This window comes from Macrotis lagotis, chromosome 6 (genome assembly GCF_037893015.1).
Source record: "Macrotis lagotis isolate mMagLag1 chromosome 6, bilby.v1.9.chrom.fasta, whole genome shotgun sequence".
Classification (NCBI taxonomy): Eukaryota; Metazoa; Chordata; class Mammalia; order Peramelemorphia; family Peramelidae; genus Macrotis; species Macrotis lagotis.
Window position 1 is genome coordinate 21,033,555 of NC_133663.1, and position 25,256 is coordinate 21,058,810.

The 25,256-nt window shown below is 37.0% G+C and overlaps 1 protein-coding gene across 1 annotated transcript; it reads left to right on the forward strand.

Annotated features, from left to right (window-relative positions):
* Window positions 1-4,204: 4,204 nt before the first annotated feature.
* OTOL1 (otolin 1) lies at window positions 4,205-15,865 on the forward strand. The gene is made up of 4 exons (XM_074192514.1): window positions 4,205-4,568; window positions 7,280-7,369; window positions 11,961-12,032; window positions 14,967-15,865. The coding sequence occupies exons 1-4, from the start codon at window positions 4,205-4,207 to the stop codon at window positions 15,863-15,865; spliced, it is 1,425 nt and encodes a 474-aa protein (XP_074048615.1).
* The last annotated feature ends 9,391 nt before the right edge of the window (window positions 15,866-25,256 follow it).

Sequence of the window (25,256 nt, forward strand, 5' to 3'; positions counted from 1 at the left end):
ATCTAAAGAATGTAGGAGGCAGTCCTAAAATCCTCTTTTTCATTTTCTGTATTTTTCATAACTTTAAAAATATACTTGATGATTATTGTTGACTTCTCAACCTCTGTGAGATATAAAGCAAGTCATCAAATATACTCATGTACCCACAAATATATAAAGCAAACTCTTTTCTTTTACCTTGTAGGGAGTGATCTCGATTTTCCATGGTTCAGTCTTTGTAACTTATAAGATCTAAAAATAAAGGACTTTGCCCAATCTCCTTGCAAATGTTTTAATTGACATTCTGCTATAATGAGCCCCACAGACCATTACCTGTCTAATTACTTCAGTTACAGTACTGCTACAATGCCATTCATTGTCCTTGGTTTGTGGGGGTATTAAATAACATGACAACCCGGAGATGGGAGGAAGGAACTCTGTCCTTGTTTCCTGGGATGCATTAGTCTCTTGGTAGCTTTTCAGACACAGGCTTCCTTCTGTTTTACTCTTGGTGGGTTTCTAACCTGATACTTATTAGGATTTTTGTTATTCTGAACTTCTTGACTTCTGGGAGGCTGGAGAATGTTTCTTAACTCTAAGCTATGACAGAAGTTCAAACACAAGCCAGAAGATCTGAGAATTGGCCCCAGATCCCCAACCTGGAAATGGGGAAAGATGGCAGCCAGAAAACCAAATGAAGTTAGAGAAAAACAGAAAATAGTTCCATTCAAGTAGGGTAGAATCATAAAATGATAAGTCTCTAGAATTGAGAGAGATTTTGACCATATGTGAGTCTTCTATCTCATTGTACAGATGAGGAAACCGAGCCTGAGAGAAGTCAACTTCAGGGTTATATATGGAGCTAGTGACACATTGGAAAGAGAACCTGGTCTTTCGATTCTCAATTTAATAGTCTTCCCACAAACTCAATAAAGGATTAAAATTAAGATAAGATTCAGCAATTTAGGCTTCTGAATCAAAGTTTAGGATTACAGACCGAGAGTTGGAAGGGATCTCAGAGATGTACCTCAGTCCAAGCTAGACTATTCCTATCATTTACTCTTTCATTTTGAAATTGAAGAAACTGAGGCCCAAAGAGCTTAAATGACATACTCAGGGTCACACAGGTCATTTCAGTGGTGGGACTTGAGCTCTGCTCCTCTGACTCCAGAGTCAGCATTCTTTTTACTTTATTGTATTAACTCAATAGAAATAGTATCAGGAATAGTTGGGTGGAACACCCCAAAGAGTTTTTGGGAAACAAAAACTATGATCAATGAAACTGTGAGCATGATATACTAAGTACAGGCTAACGATTATCTTGTGACTGATTTATGAAAGCAAGGGATAATGTGAGGGAGAGAGAGAGAGAGAACAGGTTTTTTGTTAAGCATGTACCATGTGCTAGATGCTCAGTAAAGTCAGGAAAACCTAAGTTCAAATTTGACCTCAGACACTTGTGTGACCTTGGGCAGGTCCCTTAACTGTGATTACCTACATCTAGAGCCATCTCCAGTCATCCTGATCCATATTTAGCCATTGGACCCAGATGGGTCCAGAAGACAAAGTGAGGCTGGTGATTTTGCACAGCTCCCCACCCCCAACCCCTCTGATGACAGCATCTTGTTCAAGAACAAAGGACAGACGCCATCACTCCATCAGGCCCTGTTCCCTATCCTACGTGATCCTCATCACAACCCTCGGAAGCAGTTGTTATTACTATTCCTTAAAGTTGAAGAAATAAGCAGCAAGTAGGTAAAGGACTTGTTCAGGGTAACATTACTACGAAGTATCTGGGATCAGATTTGAACCCGGGTCTTCCTGACTTCAGACCTAGTGTTCCATTGGACTATGGAGCTTCTTTGAGGGGGAGCTCTAACAGGAAGAATCCTGACACTGTTGAGTCAAAATTTGACTTGCTTGACTAAGGCCAAACCACAGTAGTTCTACTTGCCAGGTCCCCAAACTCTTATGGACTTTAAGCCTCTGAAAGGATACCTGGTTTGTAATTGGAGGTCTCCAGATTGAACCCATGGTCCATGGTCCATGACTAGGGACCAGACATTGAACCTCTTTGGACTTCCATTATAAAAATGGGTGTATTGAATGAGATGATCTCTAACACCCCTTCTACCACAAATCTATGATGCTATGAACCCATTTAGATTTGAAGGGTACACAACAGAGACTTTGGCTGATTGGTCTGTGTCTCAGATTTTCCATCTAACTTTTGGATCCTTGGTTTTTGCTGATGAGTCATTGTGAAGTCCTCCTTCCAGTTTGCTAAAATGTCCTTGGTAAATACATTAATCAATGGTAACATAAGCATAAGAAAAAATAGAACTGAAGAAAAATGGAAGTTTAATACTTTGAACAGAGTTTTAATTAGCTCTGTTGCTACCTGAGGGAAGCACCAAAAACAAACAAAAAACCAAAAACCAAACAACAGCAACCGTCACCACCAAACTCTGTTAAAGCACATTAAAGATAATCTAATTTTTAGATGATATGTTCAGTTAAGTAAAGAAGAGAGAGAGAGAGAAAAGAAAATTAGATCTCAGCACACAAAGCCTCATGGGAGCGGATACATTGGGACATTGCCAGACAAGGTTAGGGAGGAAGTGTTGTCTACGGTCAGGATGGAGAAATTATGCTTTATTTTTATATTTTCTGTCTACATTTAGCCTGGGATCCCAACCTTGGAGTCCTTCAGATTTATTGATATCTTTCCTATCTTTTCTCTTGATATCTCATTCCCTTGCCTTCTCTCATCAGAAGTTGTCTAGTACAAGAAGGTTGCAATTCAGCTCTGGAAAGAAATTTGAGGTTTATCCTTCATTTCTGAAGAAGACCATGACATCAGGGAGGTGATACCAAGACTAGCAAATGAACTGGGTTTAAATGAGGAGGGGTTGTGCTAAGTCACCAGTTTCACTTTCTCCTCCAGAGCCATCTGGATCCAGTGACCAAATATGCATCAGGATGACTGGAGATGGTCCTGGATGCGAGATAGTCAGTGTTAAGTGACTTACCCAAGGTCACCCAGCTAGTAAGCGTCAAGTATCTGAGGCTGGATTTGAAGAACCTCCTGACTCCAGGGCGGGTGCTCTCTCCACTGCACCACCAAGACTAGTGCATTTATAAACAGTCAAGGAATGAGTTTCAACCCCACTAACTGTGAACCTCTAGGAGGATCCCTAATCTCTTTGGATGCCAGTCATTTAGAAACTTCCATGTTCTGGAGGACAGTGTTAGACTGGGAGTTTAATTCCTATTTTAGACACTTACTAGCTGTGTGACCCTAGGAAAGTCTAATTACTTATACCCTCAGTTTTTCTCATCCTTAAAATGGACACAATAATAGCATTTACCTCTCAGCATTGTGAGTAATGTGATTTTTAAACATGAATTTGTTATTAAATATAAGTTGTTATCATATCCAACACCTTCATTTTTATAGATGAAGCCATTGCAATTTGTGAAGGTGAGAGCATATGCCCAGACCTTTGTGCTGATGCAGGTTGGCAGTTGGTTTGTAATATAGTTTTTGACAATTGTCTGCGCTCTCTGAGAAGTTCAGTTTTTCATCCAGGGTCACATGTCAGAGGTAGGACCAGAGCCCATATTTTAATGATTTATCACTCAGCCTATTGCTCTTCTCAGAGAGACTTGAAGGAAGAGAATTTATCTTTCCATTTGTATTGATATTTTTAATTTATATTTCTCATTTTGGTAAGTTTAAAAGATTACTCTCACATCAGGATACATTATAACAAGGAGATTTAAAGATTCTGGTGCTCCTTTTTTCTTTGAAATAATTGAGTTTACCAGTATAAACTATTCTGTTCAATACTTTTCATCTTTGTATAATATGAATGTATTTGATTCCAATAAATCTGAGGCAGATAAGTCAGGAAGTTAGAAGTATTTTCTTTCCCATAGGGTTTGTGAGTTATTAAGTTGTGTTTCATTTCTTATAGATTGTGTTTGCTGTTTGGCAAGACATTCTGACCCAGTCGAAACAATATCTTGGAAGAGGTAATAGTGGGGGGGGGAAATGGAAACAAAATGTCTCCTATGATAAAAAATTCACCCACCTACAAGAGCTCCATTGAACATTTCTAAAGATTTGTGAGTGTGTACGTCTATGTGAGCATGCATATAGCAATCCAACTATAGAAAGGAAGCTAGATCATTCTATTCTCTTTTCCTTACAGCTTTAACCATGTGGATGTTTTCTTGGCCTTGGGCCAATCTGATGATTTTAGTTGTGGCTCTAATAGGCTTACTAGCCAAGACCACACCATCAACAAAGTTTACTAAGAAACCTCCTGGAAAAGAAGTCCCCAAAGGGTTTAAGTCATCCACTGCCCCTCCTACCAAAGAAGAAACGCCATTCACAGAGGCAGCTGAGATGGACGAAATGACCACAGAGCCTCCTATGATGACCTCTGCCTTCAGGCCAGTGACCACCCTCTTCCCGTTTGATAACTTCACTTTGGATACGGCAGATTTCTTTTTTAATTGCTGTGACTGCTGCCTGTCTGCCCCTGGACCAAAAGGAGAACCAGGAAAGCCTGGATGGCCAGGTATTGGCAAATACTGGGGAGGCCTTGGTAGAGCTTAGGAATTTTATTTTTTTGTGGCCAGGGTGAAATAACATAAAAACTATCCCCAGAAAGTAGTATGAAAAGTGCTCTCAAAGGTAGCCAGAAACAAACCTGTTATTTTTTTAAAAAAAGCTTTCTATTTTAACTATTTTTTATAGTTTGTTGTTTAATTCTATTCTTCCTTACACTGCTGAAAGACTTCAAGGAAAGCCGACATCCTTTAAATTCAGTTCTCTGAATCAGAGCCCCCAGCCACCCTGTCCTACTTCTGTCTTTGGTAAAACTTGGCCTTTGCGGGCAAAAACAACTTGGTTTATATGTAGACAGGGTAAGAAAACCAGCAATTTCTATGTTATCATATAAATTGTTATAGGCTTATAGGGCTAGAGAATAAGGGCAACAACCAGGTAGGGATTAAGGAAAAATTACTATGGATAAGTGAGCATTTGAGCAAAAACTGACAATGTAACACCCTCTCTAGCCAATGGAGGTCAACACTTCTTTGTTGTATTATCCCTCCAGCCTTGGTTTAATGAAAAAGGGGGGATGAGTGTCTATTGACTGATAGCTTTTTGGTTTGTTAGATAGGATTTTGTCATTAGATTGGATTAGGCATGGAAAACTGAAGTTATGAAAATAAAACAGATTTAGTTCTTTCACCTTATTGAAATCCTGAGGCAGGCCCTCTATCCTTCTCATTTATTTATTTATTTGTCTGTTTATTTATTTATTTATTTATCTATCTATCTATTTATTTATTTATTTATTGCAAGGCAATGGGGTTAAGTGGCTTGCCCAATGCCACACAGCTAGGTAATTATTAAGTATCTGAGGCTGGATTTGAATTCAGGTACGCCGGACTCCAGGGCCGGTGCTCTATCCACTGCACCACCTAGCCACCTCCAGGTCCTCTATCCTTGCCCAGTAAATTTCTTCATAGAATTCCAGGTGATATATAAAAGTTCAAATGACTCTAATACTCTAACTAATGACTGGGTTTCCACTTCAACATTTACATGATTATAGTTACAGAGGGTCAAAATCAGAATTTCAATTTCAACTACATGAGTCTCTGAAAAGTAGATTAATTTTTTTGAGTCAGAGAATATACTTTATCCATTGCATAAATGACTAATTTATGCAGGATTATAACAATAAATTAGTTTCAATAGATCTTATCATTTATCTCTTTCCAATATAGAATTCATCTAAAAACATTCTCATTTGGTATTTTATCCTCTGAGTCTCTTTCAGATGTTAATGATGAAACATTTAGGTTTTTTTGGTAACAATATTCACAGTCTGATAGAATTCCATTTAGGGCAACTGTGAATATATTCACAATATATTTATCTTCCAGAGTTCAAATCTGCCCTCAGACTCTTATTAGTTTTGTGACCCTGGGCAAGTCACTTAATCCTGTTGCCATGTTTCCTCATCTGTAAAATGAGATGGAGAGGGGCCAGCTAGGAGGCACAGTGGAGAGAGCACCGGTCCTGGAGTCAGGAGGACCTGAGTTCAAATCTGACCTCAGTCACTTAATAATTATCTAGCTGTGTGACCTTGGGCAAGTCACTTAACCCCATTGCCTTGCAAAAAACAAAAACACACACAAAAATGAATTGGAGAAGGAAGAGACAACCACTTCAGCATCTTTGCCAAGGAAATACTAAATGAAGTCATGAAGAATTGGATACAACTTGAAAAAGACTGAACAAAAAATGAATTTGCCAATAGTCCACATAGTCTACTTCCCATCATTTGTGCAAGATTATTTCCCTTGTGAAATATTTGCAGGATTTATTAGCTAATTGTCTTAGCTAAGGAGACCTGATATATTATAGCATGGTTTAGAAGGTAAATCTCAGCAGAACCTCATGAGACCTCCACTTAAGAGGTGATAGAATAGAATAAGGAAATGTCTTAAGTAGTAAGTAGAATTCTGTATTTAGAAGGGATCAAAATTAGATAGTTCTGAAGCCACTTTCAGTCAATCAGCAATATAGACATAGAAGTTACCAAAAGGTATGCTGGGGTGAACCTTTTTCTGCTTCATCCACTGTCTCTCCAGCTACTGTAGCCTTGAACTTATGTCCTGGTAGCTGTTCCCCATTGTATAGTGTCCATTGCTTCCACTCAACTGAGGATACATTTATTCTAGGTGTTATTTATGGGATTTGTCCTAGGTGCAAAAAAATCTGTTGTGATTCTGAAGTTTAGAAGCTACTGGTTTGACATATCCCCTTTCCCATTTTAAGGTGGAGGTCTAAGTTTACTCAGATATCACAGGTTCTAAACTTTTCTGTTTTGTCCTTCCTTGATTTTTTCCCGAACAGTTCTGAGAACCACGCCAAATGGACTCACCTAATTGTCTTTCCTGAGGTATAAAGGAACTCTTAGTGGTGAAGCGTCTCTTCTTTAAAGAAATTAGTCAATCTCATTAATTCCATTGACAGATATTATTAGGCTCCATTTACATTTTGGGGAAGCAAAAGACTATAAATTGGGTGAAAATCTTGTCTAGGGAATTTCTTTAATAGTTCAAATCAAAGAGCAGAGCCTCAGCACTACCTAGACTTGATAGGTAGGAAATCAACAGTTATGCATTCAGTTAAAAAAATCTATCCTTGCAATATAGATTTTATGAGGATACTTTTTCTGTGTAAGTTGAGTTCGAAATCATATTTCAGGTCCCAAGGGAGAGACTGGTGACTTAGGGAGTCCAGGTCTTCCAGGAATTGTTGGGCCACCAGGTATAAAGGGCCACAAAGGTGAAAAGGGTGAGTATATAATGTACTCTTAAGTCATTGGATTTGTGGGTAAAATTTGGAGTCTACCACTTGATATTTTGGCATTGTTAAAATAAATGAGCATAGGCGAACACATTGTCCATTTAAGAAAAGGATTGATTTATTCATAAGTTAAATATGTAAAGTAGTTAGGCAGCTTTGAGTAGCTAAATAAGACTTTAACAAATGACTGGTTTACCTGTTAAAAAACCCATATGGTTTGTCACCTGAGTGACCCATTTAGGAGAGAATTTATCTTATAGAGCATTTTCCCAGATGAAAGTTTCCAATAGAAACTTCCTTATCAATAACATAATTTTCTCATCACTGAGCCATAAAAAGAGGAGAAAGTCCCATAGAAATCCATGTTAAGAAATTTTGACCCAAACCATGCAAAGTGGACCATCATCTCTGAGGGTCAGATAGCATGAGATGTGTCAGGAGGGAGCTCTGTGACTTTGGGCTCTCATTTCAGGTGGAATGACTTCACTTCTTAGTTTTAATTTCCTCATTTTATAAATGAAGGGTTTGGGCTAGATGACAGTGAAGGTACCTTTTAGCTCTAATAATAACAATGGCTGACATTTATAGAATACTTTGGCATTTGAGAATTAGTTTATATAGATTATTTCATTCATGCCTCATACAACCCTATTGTTCAAATCTGTAAATAGGGTGAAGTGATAAAGGATTTACCCTTAGGCTTCTGATTTTGGAGGACTCTGAAAGTAGAAGTTACAGAGCCAAAATTTATGGCACTTAGCAAGGAGAATTAATTAAAATGGAAAGTTACAAGATGGCAAGCTTCCTCTCCCGAGCAACCATAAAGGGGATAGTTCTGAAATCAGAGGGTTTGGGTTCAAATCCCTTAATATCATGCTTATTAGCTACTGGACCTTGAGCAAATCATTTCATCTGCTTGGGATTCAGTTTCCTCATCTGTAAAATGAGGAGGGTTGGATTTGAGGGTTTTTGAAATTTCTTTGAACTCCTTATCTATGGTCCTCTTTTTTTTTTTGCAAGGCAATGAAGTTAAATGACTTGTCCAAGGTCACACAACTAGGTGATTATTAAGGGTCTGAGGCCAGATTTAAACTCAGGTCCTCCTGATTCCAGGGCTGATGTTTTATCCACTGTGCCACATAGCTGCCCCCTTATGGGCCACTAATCTTATGACCCTCCCTGGCCCAGGTCCTCATGGATAGGCAGCTTATGTTGTTTTTAATATTCTATGACTCCAATGAAAAGGACTTGTAATAGAGTTTTCGGTTCGAGGAAATTCTGGTTTGTATTTTGTTACTTTATGGATGTAACTAGAAGACTATACATTCCCTAAGACATTAAGACATTTCCTGGCAAACACCGCCACTCTGTAGAAATACCATGTATCCATCAAATTAAATGTTTTTCGCCTCAATGTCACACGTCAGGAGATGGAATATCATCGATATATCACCCTCGCTGTGTCTCAGGAGCAGCCTGACTCATTTGTGGTAGAACATTCAGCAAAGTAATTACTGTAAAAAGATGCGAAGGTAACACATAGCTATTTCACACTTGTCAATTGGGGGATTTTCAGCCTCAGAAACATTGAGTTCTTTGGGGGCTGAATTATGTTAGCGGAACATCTTGTGAAATGAAGATGAGTGATGAACTCCCTCAGTGATTCATATAAAACGGTAGCTAGACTTTTGAAAGTAGCAGAGGCAAGAAAATAGAGGAAAATAGGGAAAGTGGCTGTTGTAAGGATTTTAAGAATGTACTTTGATGGTGAATCAAAAGCAGATTTCTTTCAGCCAATGTCTATTTTTAAAGGGATGAGTATTCCAGTTCTTTGCCTTGAAGTCAGCTTAAATAGAAGTGTCTCAAATAGAAAACGAGTTAGATGACTGTGCTGTAGTTTCCTATCACTTCAACTACTTCTTGCTTTGCCTTAGTTTAGTACAAATGACTGGATTCTAGCCCAAAGACTCGGACAACTGGAAGAGTGGCAAGTAATGCAAGCAGAGGAGTGCTGATAAATGTTTAATAATCAGCACTCACATTTTAAGTTTATTCTGCATTATTAATGTTTTTGGCATCATTTTCTAAAGTGTAGGACAATTTAAAAAATAAATAAATTAAGCCTTGAGTTGTAAAGTGTGTTGATTTTCAAGATAGAAATGCTCACACTGGAAATTTGACAATAGACTTCTCATGCCACTTTGAGTTGGCTCTGCTATGCCCAAGAGAGGAAGTCAAAATGGAGAATGGAGATCAGTACGTTTGACTATAGGGTAGCTCAGATAAAAGCGAAATGGTGTGTAGAGCACTTCCTACTCAAATAGCTTCAATGCAAATTCAAGTAGAAGTGCAAAGAAAGTCCAAAGAAGGGACTATGTGATATCTGCAGCAGAAGCCCATATACCAAGGTATGCTGCGTTAGGTAGCTCATGGAAAAGATTTTCATAGATTGAGATGGAAAAATGACAGGGAAGAGTAGACAGCTATGGGCTAAGGGCATAAGTAAGCAAATAAATGTATGGAGGTGACAAGGCGGGTGACAGAATGAGAATGATAAATGGTGAGTAGTGTACTTTGATTGGAACACCTAGAACACAAAAGGCAGGAAAGGTGGGTTGGAAACAAGTTGTATAGGACCTTGAATGCCAACTTAAGTGTTTCTACTTCATCTTGTATGTTTTTGGAGAGCCATTGAAAGGCTGTGATTAGGGAAGTGACATGATCAAAATGATGTATTATGAAGATGAGTGGTATGAGGCATACTTTGGAAGACAGCAAATCTGGAAATAGGAAGAACAGATAACAATAAACAACATTATAAATATCATCTCATTTTATTCTCATAGTAGCCTTGGGAGGTAGATATTATTATCCATATTTTGTTACTGTTTATTCATTTTTTAACCTTTAAATGTATTTTATTTTGAATTTTATAATTTTTCCCCTAATCTCACTTCCCTCCCCCCAGCCCCTACAGAAGGCAGTGTGTTAGTCTTTACATTGTTTATCCATTTTTCAGTCATGTCTGATGCTCTGATACTCCATTTGGGATTTTCTTGGCAAAGGTACTGGAGTGGTTTGCTATTTCCTTCTCCAGTTCATTTTGCAGATGAGGAAAAAAGAAGCAAACTGGGCTAAGTGACTTGTCCAAGGTCATAGACCTAGTAAGTGTCTGAAGCTGAATTTGAGCTAATGAAGATGAGTCTTTCTGATTCCAGACCTGGCACTCTATCCTTTGCACCATATAATTACCTCCATTTTACAACTGAGGAAACTGAAGCAAACAAAAGTGAAATGACTTGTACAAGATCACAGAGTCATAAGTATTTAAGGCTGGATTTGAAATTAGGTCTTCCTGACTCCAGACTTAATACCCTATTCATGGTACCATCTTGTAGGCTATTATAATTGTCAAAGTTAGTGTTTATGAGGGCTTCAATTGGGACTGTGTTCATGGATATGGAAAGGAAAGTTACTTAAGATATTATCGATTTTTGTAGTGGATAAAAAAACTAATTTAAGTGTTAGGAAGATTGAGCTTCAGACCTTGCCATTGATATATTTTATAGGTATGTCTTTGGGCAAGTCATTTAATCTCTCAGCTATGTAAATTGAGAGTTCTCTATATTACCCTAAAGAATCCCAAGATCAGGGTAAAATCATGCAAAATAAGTAAATATCATCCTCAACAAAAACCCTAATAAAACTAAAAAATGTAGATATCTACAAAATGTAGATATTATGTCACATTAATTAGACTGATAATGAAATTGGAAAACAATTGGATCCAGAAAGGAAAGAGCCTTCCATCTAACAAGAAGAAATACAGCTTGGGTAATGGTGATGTCATTGATAGAGGTATTTGAATGGAAGTATCTGTTTCTTATGAAATGCTAGTAGGGGACCAAGATGAAGCCTCCATTGTCTAGCACAATGCAATGTCTGGCAGAGAGCAGGTATATGATAAATGTTTCTTTCCTGATTGCTTGTTTGAATTTGGGACTATTTGAGTCTGGACATCTGGAGAGAAGTTGAGGTGTTGAAACTTTTGGGGAATCACTACCTAATTGTAAACTAAAAAGATAAAAATGATAAGGCTTATACATCACCCCCCCTCCCTTTTAAATAAAAGTAATAAACAATTCAAATGTTATATTTTTTAGTGGAATCATTTTACATGGGAAAATGATCCTTTTTTAAAAACAATTTTGAAATTTATCATTTTTAAGTGGATAATTATATAGAACTTTAACAATTCAAATACAAGGAACAGACATATTTGAACAAGTAGAAATGATTTCCTTGTACTTACATTTGAAGGAAATAAATTTCAAAAAATTCCATTTTGATAAAACAAATTGAATGCAAACTCATTTTAAAACGACCAGGTCTTCTTCCATATTGTGTAACGTCATTTTAAATAGCCTAACCTGACCTCAATTAGAGTAGAAATCTTTTCAATAGTTCTAAAATCATATACATATGCATAACTTGGAGTTGAACATAGTTGATGAATGACTATTGATTGCTTTCTAAATAAAATCTTATGTAAAACATGTTAATAATGACACTGTTTTAGGAGACAAAGGAGAACATGGTGAGCAAGGAGTAAATGGAATTCCAGGATATCCTGGGAAACCTGGAGAACAAGGTATGTCAGGTCATCACATTCTAACCAATGATTCGTTATAAATTTGATATTTAACATAGCAAAATATACTATAATGTATCTTGCCAATATTTATTCCATCTAATTCCATGACATAAACTATTGTTCAATTTAATTTAACAATCACTAATTAATTCTTACCATGTGTTGGTCACTGTGTGAGACATTAGGGATCCAAAGATAGAAAAGAAATAGCCCCTAGTCTCAAAGAATAACAATTTTTATTTTTTTAATAGAAATCAATTTTTCTCCCACTCTCATGGGTATAAAAACAAAAATTTTTATAACAACGCATAACTTAGTAAAGCTAATTCCTGCATTGTTAATATAAAAGGGGGTCTCAATCTTATTCAAATGAGATATGGATGTTGTATGATGTGCTTTGGAATTGTGGTTCATCACTGGGTTGATAAAAATCCTTCAATCTTTCAAAATTGTTTTGATCATCTAGTTTTCATATACATTTTTTTCTCCTGGTCCTGTTCTCTTTACTTTACATCAGTTTATGCAAGTTTCCCAATTTTCTTTGAAACCATTCCATTCCCTTTATCATTTTTTAATACACAATAGCATTCCATTATTATGTCCAGATGCCTCAGACTTGTTCAGTCATCCCCCAATTAGTGAGTATCCCTTTAGCTTCTAACTTTTGATATTACAAAAGGAGTTGCTGAAAATATTTTTATATTTTTCTCTTTAATCCCTGTGGGGTATGTGGGTCAAAGGATATATACACAGTTTAGTTTCTTCTGGAGCTGTGGTGTTAAAAGGTTTGAGAGATTTCAGGGTAATTAATCATTCTATTAATAATGCCACCTTTTTAATAAATGCTCAGTGGCACTCTTGAATGCCCAAAACAATCATGATGGTGGGTTTATATATCCTTGTAATGGCTTTCCAAAATGGTTGGATATATTCCATCTGCAATTCATTAACGTACCATGATTTCCACAGCCCATTTTTGCTTTCTCTCAACTCTGAGAAGTGTGATGTAGAACCTAGGAGTGACTTTTATTTATATTTCTCTAATTATTAGTGATTTGGAGCATTTTTCACATGGCTATTGATAGCTTAATTTCTTTATTACAAGACTGTCTGTTCATATTTTTTTATAGATGATCAATTAAGAACTTTTATTCTAATAAATTAAAATCATTTCGTAATTATAAAAATTTGTTGCAAAACTTTTCCCTACAATCACATTTCACTTCTCATATTAACAACATCGGTTTTGCTTGTGCAGACTTTTTAACATTATTTAATTAAAAATTGTTCATTTTGTCTTCTTTGACCTTTCACATCTTTTGTTTTGTTATGAGCTCTTCTCTTATCCATAGATCTGAAAGATCATTTTGTCACCTTGCTTTTCTAACTTGCTTGTAATTTTACTATTTCTATCTAAGCCATATACTCATTTGGAGTTTATCATGGGATGTGGTGTAAGTTCTTGGTCTTTACCTAGTTCCTTCCAAATTACTTTCCAATTTTCCCAGTTCTTTTTTATTGAAGAGTGAGTGCTTATCCCAATAATTTTGATAATCTGGTTGATTAAAAGTAGGCTACTGTTTTCATTTGCTTCTATAGATTGTCTAACTATTCTATGCCACTGATCAAACTATTTAATTTTTTTATCCAGTATCAAAATATTTGAATTGTTACTATTTTATAATATTGTTTGAGATTGGGTACTGTTAAACCTCATCTCTTCTCATTATTCTTATCATTTCCTTGAGATTCTTGACCATCCAAACTTTCGGATGAATTGTGTTAATTTTTTCCTAGTTCTATAAATTAATCTGTTAGTAGTTTGATTCCTCTGACACAGAATAAAATAAAATTATTTAGGTCACATTGTGATTTTTTTTTGTTAAATAGGTTTTGCCTACCCATGAGAAGGTATTTCCCTAGTTATTTGGATCTGTCTTTATCATGCATATATATATATATATATATATATATATATACACACATACACATATATATTATATATATATAATGTATATCTGATATTAACACAGACTAGAAGTAGTATATGAATCTCAATGATCAGCTGGGTGGATAGAGTATAGAGTATCAACCCTGGTATCAGGAAGACCTGAGTTCAAATCTAAACTCAGACACTTATTAGTTGTGTGACTCTAGGTAAGTTATTTAACCCTGTTTACCTCAGTTTCCTTATTTGAAGAATAAACTGGAGAAGGAAATGGTAAAACACTCCAGGGTCTTTGCAAAAAAACCAAACAAAAACAACCCAACCCAAAAATGGAGTCATGAAGAGTCAGAAACTACTAAAACCCATTAAAGAACAACAAATTTGCATGTCACATGGAGACATAGAGTCATGTTAAATTGAAATAAATTCTTATCATGTCAATTCATTGATATCCTCAAAGAGGAAACAAATTCTAACAAAGCAAATATGAGCCTTTTTCGAAACTAGTTGTTTTACGGAGTTGCTCAGAGAAACTGAGAAGTGAAGTGACTTGATTAAAACTGCATAGTTAGTATATGTTATAGTTATGTCTTCCTGATCCTAAAGCCCCTCTCTATATGCCACACTGCCTCAGAATATTGAATAATAGCATTTTTGCCTTCAAAAGGAAAATTAATCAAAAATATGAAAGATCAGTTTTAAATATAAATTGCTTCTACACCATGCACCATATCTACCTCTCTGTTTCTATGTCTGTAGCTATGCTCACATCTATCTTAACATCAGTTTCCATCTCTATATCTATTTCTGTATTTTTTTAAAAGAAATTCCATTACAAGTATTTCCAGTCTCTGGTGAAACAATTCCTAACATGGGATCCAAGTTACCCCAACCTATTTGTTTTTCTTACAATGCTCCATATGGGAAACACAGTCTTTCTAGTCCTATTAGTTCTCAACCATTTTTCTTCTCTTTCCTTTCAGGTGGACTTGGTCCTAAAGGCGATAAAGGGAGCATTGGGCAGACTGGATTAAAAGGACAAAAAGGATCCAAGGGGGACACTTGTGAGAATGGCACCAAGGGAGATAAAGGAGACAGTGGGGACATGGGGCAACCAGGTTTAAATGGAGCATCTGGAGCCAAGGGTGAAAAGGGGGAGATGGGAGATAAAGGATTCTGTGGAGATTCTGGAGAAAGAGGAGGAAAAGGGCAAAAGGGGGAGGTAGGAGGCAAGGGAGAAAAAGGCAGCAAAGGAGATGTGGGAGAACAAGGTACCTCGGGTTTAGATGGCCAACATGGGATCCAGGGTGAGCCAGGTATTAAAGGTGAAAAGGGGGATCCAGGATCTCCTGGTCTAATTGGACCTGTTGGACCAAAGGGAAATCTTGGTGGCAAAGGGATCCGAGGGACTATTGGGAAAAAAGGTTCTCGGGGATTCAAGGGTTCAAAGGGGGACTGTGCTAGTGTCAGAAGATCAGCATTCAGTGCTGGCTTATCCAAGCCTTTCCCTGCTCCCAACATTCCTATCAAATTTGACAAGATTCTCTACAATGATGAGGGGGGTTACAATCCAGTCACTGGTAAATTCAACTGTAGCATCCCAGGAGTTTATGTCTTTGCTTACCATTTCACTGTGAGAGGCAGACCTGTTCGGGTCAGCCTCATAGCACAAAACAAGAAGTTGGCCAAGTCTCGGGAAACCCTTTATGGGCAAGAAATCGACCAGGCCTCTTTCCTGACCATTCTCAAGCTCAATGCCGGAGACCAAGTCTGGCTAGAAGTTGGGCGAGATTGGAATGGGGTCTATGTCAGTGGTGAGGATGACAGCATTTTTACAGGGTTCCTCTTGTATCCAGAAAACATCACAGCTTTTTCACCATAGATGTGCTTTCAACATTATCAATATAGAATTAATTAGTCATAAAGCAGGACCACATAGATTCACAATATTTTTATAAGACTGTATTTATGAGATGTGCAAGAAATGGGATGATGCTGAATAAATCTCTCCTAGGCTTTTCTAAAATGTGCATAATGTCTTTCTATGTACCCAAGAGCTGAAAACACTCACATCTAGGGGGAAAAATATACCTGAAAAAGGCTTCTGAGTCTTGCTGCTGAAAAGACTTGCCATATAATTAAACATAAAAAGTGAAGTGTAATGTCACATTAGTTTAATTTGGAGAGCAATTAACTAGCTATGATTGCCAGGACTAGCTAAACCGTCTCTGAAAAAAATTTAATGGTGTTTAATGGTTGTGGAAGTGCTCACTTGGGCAAATATGTATTATCTGGTTTTCTTTTGGGAAGAAAAGTGAACTAAAAATCTTCCTAGATGAGGTTCAATCACTGAAAAATTCTAGGTATTCGTCAAGTTCCATTTGGAAGAAATGAATTTCTGTGAAAGAGGCAAGAGTAAAATAAAGGGATTATTGTATTAGAAGACTTTTTTGTTTCTCCTTTTCTTCTTTCAGTAGAGAAATATATTTTGGCTTTATTATTACAGTCCTGAGAATAATAATTACAAGGATTCAAGGAGAATAATGCTGAGGCAGGTGGTAGTTTGGGGAGCTACTTAAAATGTAAATGTTTAATAACTTTGTGAATACTTGGTAATTGGACAGAGACAGTTTTCTAAAAGGGACAAGTATTGATTCTAAATTATATTTATAGAAATGACATATAATAAAGTCAGATGTATAGCTAAACCCATTCCCTCATTTCAGAGATGAGGAAATTGGGATCTGAAGGAACAAGGAACTTGGTCAAACCCTATAACATAAGTGATTTGAACCTAAGATTTCTGATTCCAAATTCAAAACCTTTTCAAAACAGAATTTTAGAGGAAGGAGACACCCCGTGCATTCCTATTTAATTAAGGAGGATACTGAGGCTAAAGGGAGTTATATATTACTTGAGGTCATCCAGATTTGAAATACAGGCTATCCTGCCTAACGCTGACAAAAACTCAGGAAAGCAGATACATGCAGATTTTGACATCATGAGTGAAGTTTTGAATACAAAGGGCTGACAATCAATACATACCTTTGGGGGGAGATGATACTTATAACGCCTAAGAATTTTATCAATATTGGGAAATCTAGAAGGAGATTACCAAAGCAAAGGAAATGGGTATGAGTTGTCTTTGATGAGAATATTAAAAAAAATAAATATTAAGAGGTAAGAAAGGGGTAAGAAATGGGATGTTCTGGGAGAGGAGGGAAGGGAAAGGAAGAATGGGGGAAATTATCTCACATAAAAGAGGCATGAAAGTGGAGAGTAAAATGAGAAGGGTAGTAGGCAATATGAACTTTATTCTTATCATAATTGTCTCAGAAAGGGAATAGCATACACATTCAGTTGGTTATAGAAACCTATCTAATTGTACAGGGAAGTAGGTGGGGAAGCAGTAAAGAGAAGGTTGATAGATGGGAGACCAGATTAAGGAAGACAGTGGTCTTCCTTTTGATGAGATTTTTGAGAAGAGACAGGGTAAAAAGAAAGAAGGATAAACAGGAGGAAAATAGAATGGAGGGAAATACACAATTAATATTCATAACTGTGAATGTAATTGGGATGAACTCACCCATAAAACAGAAGTGAATAGCAAAATGGATTAGAAACCAGAAGTCATGCTGCCCATTAAAATGTCCAGACTCCCATGATAGATTTCTGTCTCCAGTTCATTTTTTATAGATGAGAAACTGACTTGTCCAAAGTCACACAGTAAATGTCAAATGTCTGAGGCTCAATTTGAATTCATCAAGTTGAGTCTTCCTGATTCCAGGATCAGCACTCTGTCCACTGTGTAATGTAACTTCCTCCTCACCCATCTCAATGATTTCTCAAGGTTGTTTTAATCTGCATTTTCTCTAATCAAATGATCTAGAGTACTTTTTTTGGGGGGCGGGGTTTGCAGGGCAATGGGGTTAAGTGGTTTGCCCAAGGCCACACAGCTAGGCAATTATTGTCTGAGGTTGGATTTGAACTCAGGTACTCCTGATTCCAGGGCCAGTGCTCTATCGACTGCACCATCTAGCCGCCCCTAGAGCACTTTTTCATATGACTATTAACTGTTTTGATTTCTTCCTTGGAAAAGTGCCTGTTCACATCTTTTGACCATTTATCAATTGGGAAATGACTCATATTCTTATAGATTACCCAGAGTTCTTTATATGTTTGAGATGAGACTTTTATCTGAAAAATTGTTTACAAAACTTTTCCCTCAATTTTCTGTTTTCCTTCTGATCTTGAATACATTTGTTTTATTTGAACAAAACTTTTAAATTGATTGCTATTAAAATTATCCATTTTACAGCTCATGCTGCTCTTTATCTCTTGCTTTTTCATAATTTAATTGCCTAGCTAATAAGTCTGATAAGTAATATGTTCCATGGTCTTCAAATTTTCTTGTAATATCTCTCTTTTATATATTTCATGTATCCATTTTGACCTATTTTGGTCACTGATGTAAGATATTCCAGTTTCTGCCAGAATGCTTTCTGACTTTCCCAACAATTGTTACCAGATAATGAATTCTTATCTCCAAATCTTTACATTTGTCAAACACAAAGTCATTTGCTGCTGTAAATTGTCTGCTTTGTTCTTATGATTCACCTTTCTATTTCTTAACCAGCGAAGATAGTTCTGATAATTATTGCCTTGTAACATTTAAGATCCATTTTTTTCTCTTGACCTTTTGTTTTTCCAAATGAATTTTGTTATTCTTGATTCTAACTCAAATAAAATATTTTTTTTTGGAAATTTAATTGGGATGACATTGAATATATAAATTAGTTTAGGTAAAATTGTCATTTTTTTATTATATTGACCCTGACAACCCATGAACAATTGATTTTCCCTCAAAAATTTATCTGATTGTATTTGTATTTTTTGTAATGTTGTTCATATCTTTGTAATTTTTTTGTTTAAATATTTATAATTTTAAAAAATTATTCATATACTTATGGATTTCCCCTACTCCCCATTATCTAGCCCCCAGTATTTTATATTGTTTAGAGTTACTTTAAATCATCTCTGATTATCTCTTCTTAAAGAGGTTTATTGTGTTGTTTAGAAATACTGATTATTTATGTTGATTTACTTTATATTCTGCTACTTTGCTAAAATTGTTTCAGCTAACTTTACAGCTGAGTCTGGTATTTTCTAAGTATAACTTCATATTGTCTGCCAAAAGAGATCATTTTATCATCTCATTTCCCATCTGATTCCTTTTATTTCTTCTTCTCTTATTGCTATAATTTCAATACAGTACTGAATTGTATAAAGATACAATCATATTGTGTCTTGGTCTTCCCATCACAACAGTAACTCTTTATGGTCAGGTTCTCTTTTTTATTGTTTGCTCATTTTTCAGCCTATTCCTTGGCTTTTAGTTTAATGTTAAAACTGGGATCTTCTCCTGGGTAGAGGGGTCAGTGTCCTAAGCATCCAGTTTTTCATGCTGCTGTTTTCATAGCTAGTTCTAGGAGTCTGTAAGTTTTGATCATATGCTTCTATGGGCATATGATCTAAGGAGAGGTTAACTTTAGTTAACTCCTATAACCACAAGAGCTTTTGCCTCTTTTGGTCTAGGAACTGGGACTCAGACCCCTGCTCTTCTGTGGTCACAAGGGCTAATGGTCCTCTTTGCTCTGGAACTGTGACCCAGATGTGTATGGTTAATGCAAGAGGGTCCTGAATCCAAACCAGCAAGCTCCCCTATAATCTCTTTCTGACCATTTGTCTGACCCCCATCATCTGTGATCTGAGAGCTCCCAGAGCTGCTCCATCTACTGTTGTGGCCACTTTCAAGAACTGGTACTGATGATGCATGAGCTGAGCGGCCTTTGAGTCTGATCACCACCATTCTGTGACAGATCTTTCCTGACCCCCTACATTATCTTGGACTGGAAAATTATTTCACCTGAGCTTTTGTTGTCTCTGATGCTCAGAATTAGATTTAAGGTACATTTTAAAGTGGTTTGGAGGGAAATGAGAGTTAATTGAGTTCCTATCTCTCCTCTATTATCTTGACTCTTCCTGAAAGAGGCTTATTTACCTCCCTTTTCCCCCTCCCTCCTCTCCCTCTGTCCACACAGAGTATTATACCCTTACCTGTGAGTGCTCTGCCCAAGGGATCATTGAAATCTCTCAAGATATCTTGGAGCTGACAGGTTAGATTTATTTAAGGACCGTGGCATAAACCCAGATCACTCTGACTCTCATTAATTGGCCAGCAATTGGTCTCAGCCCTAACTTGGTTATTGTTTGTAAAAAGCATTTGTTTCTGTTTTGGTCAGAAACCCTGAAGGTCTTTTCCTTCCAGATTGAATTTTTAAAATTAGGTAGTCATTCTTTGCCTCATTTCTTACTTATCCTTAAGCATTGAATGGGCAATGCCTGAGACCTGGGAAAGACAGCTTAAAAAAGCCAAAGTCTCCCACTGCATCCAGGGCCTTCTCCAGTCATCCTGATCTATAGCTGGCCATTGGACCCAGATAGTTCCAGGAGGAGAAACTGAGGCTGGTGACTTTGCAAAGTCCTCCCTCATTTAAATCCAATTCATTTGCAAGTCAAGACATTACCTTCTAGTCATGGTCCAAGAATGAAGGACAAACAACAGCCTGAAAGAGTCCTGGAATTAGAATCATAGACCCTTGGTTAAAATTTGACCCCTTTTATTTAGTTTTCATAAGAGTTTAGGTCTCAATTTTCTAAGTTACAAAATAGTTTGTGGGTGGGGAGGACAGGAATAAATGTTCATTAAGTTCCTTCCTAGCTCTCTTTTTAATCATGTGATTTTTCTTGGACAAACAGATTCCTATACCAGAGCCTGAAAATTTATGTCTTAGACCTGAAGAGTCCTCAAGGTCTGAATTTCTTTCTAGATTGAAGGCTAAGCCTGGGACCAACCACAACTGTCCATTTCCTCAGGACCCTAGCAGTTAGTCCTACCAAAGGTAGAGAAGCATTAGAATGAAAGGCCCGAGTCTATTGTTATGATGATTGGTGGAAGGAAATTGAAATGTTTTGCCCAGAGAAGAGAGGATAGGGTTTAAGGTGGTGGTGGGGACCCAACAAGTGTCAGCAAGTATTTAAAAGATTATCAAGTAAAAGAGGGATTAGACTTGGTCCCTTTGGTCCCAGAGGACAGGATTGGGAACACTGGGTCAAAGCTTCCTAAGAGTTAGAGGAATTTCAAGGAGGAAGAGGCTGTCATAGGACGCAAGGGCTTTCCTCCCTCAGTGAAGGTCTTTGAGCCAATACGGTAGATCACCTGCCAATATGTTGACATGGGGATTTCTGTTCAGGTGGGCATTGGGGGTGGGGCGAGGGGGAGGGCGAGAGTACATAGATCTACTGCGATCCCTTTTAGCTTTGAGAGTCTAAGATTCTGATGTTAGAGCTCATGTTTACTTAGAACTTTACTGGGTTAGTCCGGATCAGCAGATTAGTTGTTGGCTAGGGAGTAAAAAAGGACAGGCTCCCTTTGGGGGGCAGCTTTCAGGGGATCACCACGGCATGGTTTAGTTTGTTTTCTGCTTAGAAGTTCATCTAGATCTGAATCAGATCTTATTTATGAAAATTCTTTACTCTGAATCATCAAAATGAAATAATAAGTTTTGAATGATTTCATCTTTGTATGTATAAAAATCATCTGTATCTGTTAAATGAAGACTGAATTAAAAAAAATTTATTGATATTTGATTGTTCCAAATACATGCTATGAGAATTTTTCAACATTCATCCATATGCATATATATATATGATGACTGAATCTTAACATTTTCCTCAAAATCCCTTAAAAATGTACCTTGCAATTATTCAAATACCTTCCTTTTCATTCAAACTATGTCAGGACAATCAATTCATCTTTATGCTCAACCACACATTTTCTCTTTACACATCTTCTCCCTGTGCCAGAGGAAAGGAGGCCCTTTGAAGATGGATGCTTTCAGATTTCCAAGGTAATAGCAATGACAAATGGGTCCCTTCCAATGGGTCATGGTGAACATGACTGGCAGGAGATTCTATCAACGAGCTGATTAAGGCAACAGGGGGCAGGTGGCCTTGTTATGTTTCATCTGATCAGACCAGCAGGTTGATGAGTGTTTGAAAAGTCTACAGCAGTGCCCACAAACACAATTCTTTCTCTAGAGACTGAGGATAAATGAGCAACAAGACATTCAGTAGCCCCAAATCATTCATTCAGAAGTGTTGCCAGGCCTCTCTCTCTCTCTCTCTCTCTCTCTCTCTCTCTCTCTCTCTCTCTCTCTCTCTCTCTCTCTCACTTTCTCACTTTCTCTCACTTTCTCTCTTACCCTCCCCTCCCCCTTCTCCTCCTTCTCTTCATCACTCTCTCCTCCCCTCTCTCATTTTTAACATAGAACCAGGGAATCATAGATTTAGAGTTAAAAGGCACACCGGACCTCATTTAATCCAACCCCCCTCATTTTATAGAGGCAGTGCATAGATATGAAATGAATTGTCCAAGGTCATAGAAGTAGTAAGTGTCCTACAGTGAAGGATCTAGGTACATAAATCTTACATGACAGATTGGTTTAGTTAATTCAGCAAATTGGTTGATGGATGTTGTGATTTATCTACCTACAGGAAATTCAGTTGGGCCTCATTAGCAGCTTTTAAAAAACATAACAGTCCAGGCAGAAAGTAATGATAACAACAAAAATTGGATAGCATATATTTTAACCAACAGAGCCCTCTCTAGCTATCTTGTGAAAGACGAAGTTCTATGTCCTGTTTGAGATTCTTGGATTAGAACCAATGGGAAGAACTGGAGGACCCCAAGGACCATCGTTCTGGCAGAGTAGCTCAGATAAGACCAGAAGGAAGGAAAGCACAAATAAAGAAAGAAGCTTTAGGGGCGGCTAGGTGCATAGCAGATAAAGCACTGGCCTTGGAGTCAGGAGTACCTGGGTTCAAATCTGATCTCAGGCACTTAATAATTACCCATCTGTGTGGCCTTGGGAGAGCCACTTAACTCCATTTGCCTTGCAAAAAATCTAAAAAAACAAAAAGAAAGCAGCCTTGATCCCTTTTAGCAGGGTCAGCCCCAGGCAAAATGGAACACCATTCTTGGAATCATCAACTCATGAAATGCCAGAGCAGGAAGGGATTTTATGGATTATTTAGTCCAATCTCTTCATTTTACACATGAAAACACTGAGAGCTAAAGAGGCAAAATGATCCGTGATTGGGAGAGGGCATTTATTAGCTATGAAAATGTGGAGAAGTTCAAGGCGCCATTTTCCTCATCTGTAAAGTGGGGGTAAAACTTGCTACAAGAACTGCCGTGAGAATCAAAAATATTTAAGATGATTTATCTTTGTAAATCACAAAGTGCTATGTACACGCAAATTATTCATCTTGATTTTTTTTTATATTAACGGACACAACATGGAGTAGCGGGGGTAGCTTTCCAGGAATCAAATCTAGCCTCAAACACTTAAAACTGTGTGACCCTGGTCAAATCATTTAACTTCTGCTTGCCTTACTTTTTTCAGCTGTAAAGTGAGGAGAATAGAAACGCACAAAAGGTTACTGTGAGGATCAAAGAAGATGATGTTTGTAAAGTTCTTACTACATTTCTTGGCATTCTAGAATTTCTTCCTTTTTTTGGGTTCTGTAAGTTTGTAATAAGCATTTTTTTCTTCCTCCCTCTACCCATTTCCATGGATGCATACAGATTATCTTTTTTTTTTGTAAGCGTCTTGCCCAAGGCCACACAGCTAGGTAATTAAGTGTCTGAGGTCAGATTTGAACTCAGGTCCTCCTGACTCCAGGGCCAGTGCTGTATCCAATGAACCACCTAGCTGCCCCTGATGCATACATATTATCAACTCAAGTCTTTCCATTTTTCCTGATTTCTCTGGATGCTCTCCAGTTCATCAGTTTCTCTCATAAACTATTATTCCTAGGACTAAACAAAATCTGACCAGGGAAAGGACAATGGATCAATACTTCTCTACCTCTGGATACTCTGCCTCTTTCCATGATTGTTAAAATAGCATTCGTTTTGGGCTTTCATAGAGTTGGAAGCTTTCTCAGACCTCTAGAACATTTTTTCAGATTAAATTATTGCCTAGCTATGGTTTCACCATTCTATACACATGGAGTCGATTTTCTTTATCCTAAACTATTCAATATTCTCATTTTCTTAGATTTTTGCATTGTCAAAGATAATATTGACATGCCGAATCCATGGAAAAATGAAAGTATTAGATTAGGATAAACCCAGTGATCATATCCATCAAGTCCTTCTTGAATGCTGTCATTCAGTGTTTCAGCTATCCTTTCTAGTTTTATGCTATCTGCGTATCTCTATCTATCTATCTATCTATCTATCTATCTATCTATCTATCTATCTATCTATCTATCTATGTATTTATCCAAAATATTAATAGAAATGTTAAATAAAATAAGGATAAATTAAGATTCCTGATTATTCTACAAGCTACATCTTTCCAACATTAATGACAGTCCTTGAAACTAGACATTTAACCTCCAAGTTCAGTCAATTATAGTATCTTCTTACTCTTCTAGTAATGTTGTCAGAAAAATAGAAATAACCTGGTCTGACCTAAAAAAGAATTCTTAGTCCAGGTGACCTTCCATGTTTTGTTCCTGATCCTTTGGAATCCAAACTGTTTAGTGATTAGAATGTACATTCCTCGAGGACAAGAGCAATATATATATATATATATATATATATATATATATATATATATATATATATATATATATTTGGTCTTTGTAACCCCACCCCCCAACACAGTGCACCTAGCACATGTTTGTTGATTGATGCATTAGTGATTTCCTCATTGGTCAACTTCCCCCTTTCCTCCTCATTGATTTTCTCTTTGAAATTGAGAATCATTCCAAAGAGACTCTATCTTCCTTGTATTGACTTTTCCTACAGAATTTTTCTGATGGGATCCTATTTATCCTTTCTTTGAACCTTTTTGAAATCTGCTCTCCCTGAAATCTTCTATGCATGGCAGATTGTTTCTGGTTTTGCTGTCCTCTATAACAAATTCTAAGATGGAATGATCACTTCCCTTCTATTTTCCCATCATATCCATACCAGTAACCCAGGGAATATCAAGTCCCTGAACAGGGATTGATTTATTCTTATTTTTGAATCCTCCTTGTTGAGCCTAGGGCCTTACAAATAACAGAAACTTTAGAAATGTTCTTGTTTCTCAGCTCTAAATCCTATGATTATGTGAATAGAATAGCATGAATCCAAA

Coding starts and splice junctions, on each gene's coding strand:
- OTOL1 (XM_074192514.1), top strand. CDS start 4,205: ATGTGGATGTTTTCTTGGCCTTGGGCCAATCTGATGATTTTAGTTGTG. Junction 4,569..7,279: donor AGGAAAGCCTGGATGGCCAG/GTATTGGCAAAT, acceptor ATCATATTTCAG/GTCCCAAGGGAGAGACTGGT. Junction 12,033..14,966: donor TGGGAAACCTGGAGAACAAG/GTATGTCAGGTC, acceptor CTTTCCTTTCAG/GTGGACTTGGTCCTAAAGGC.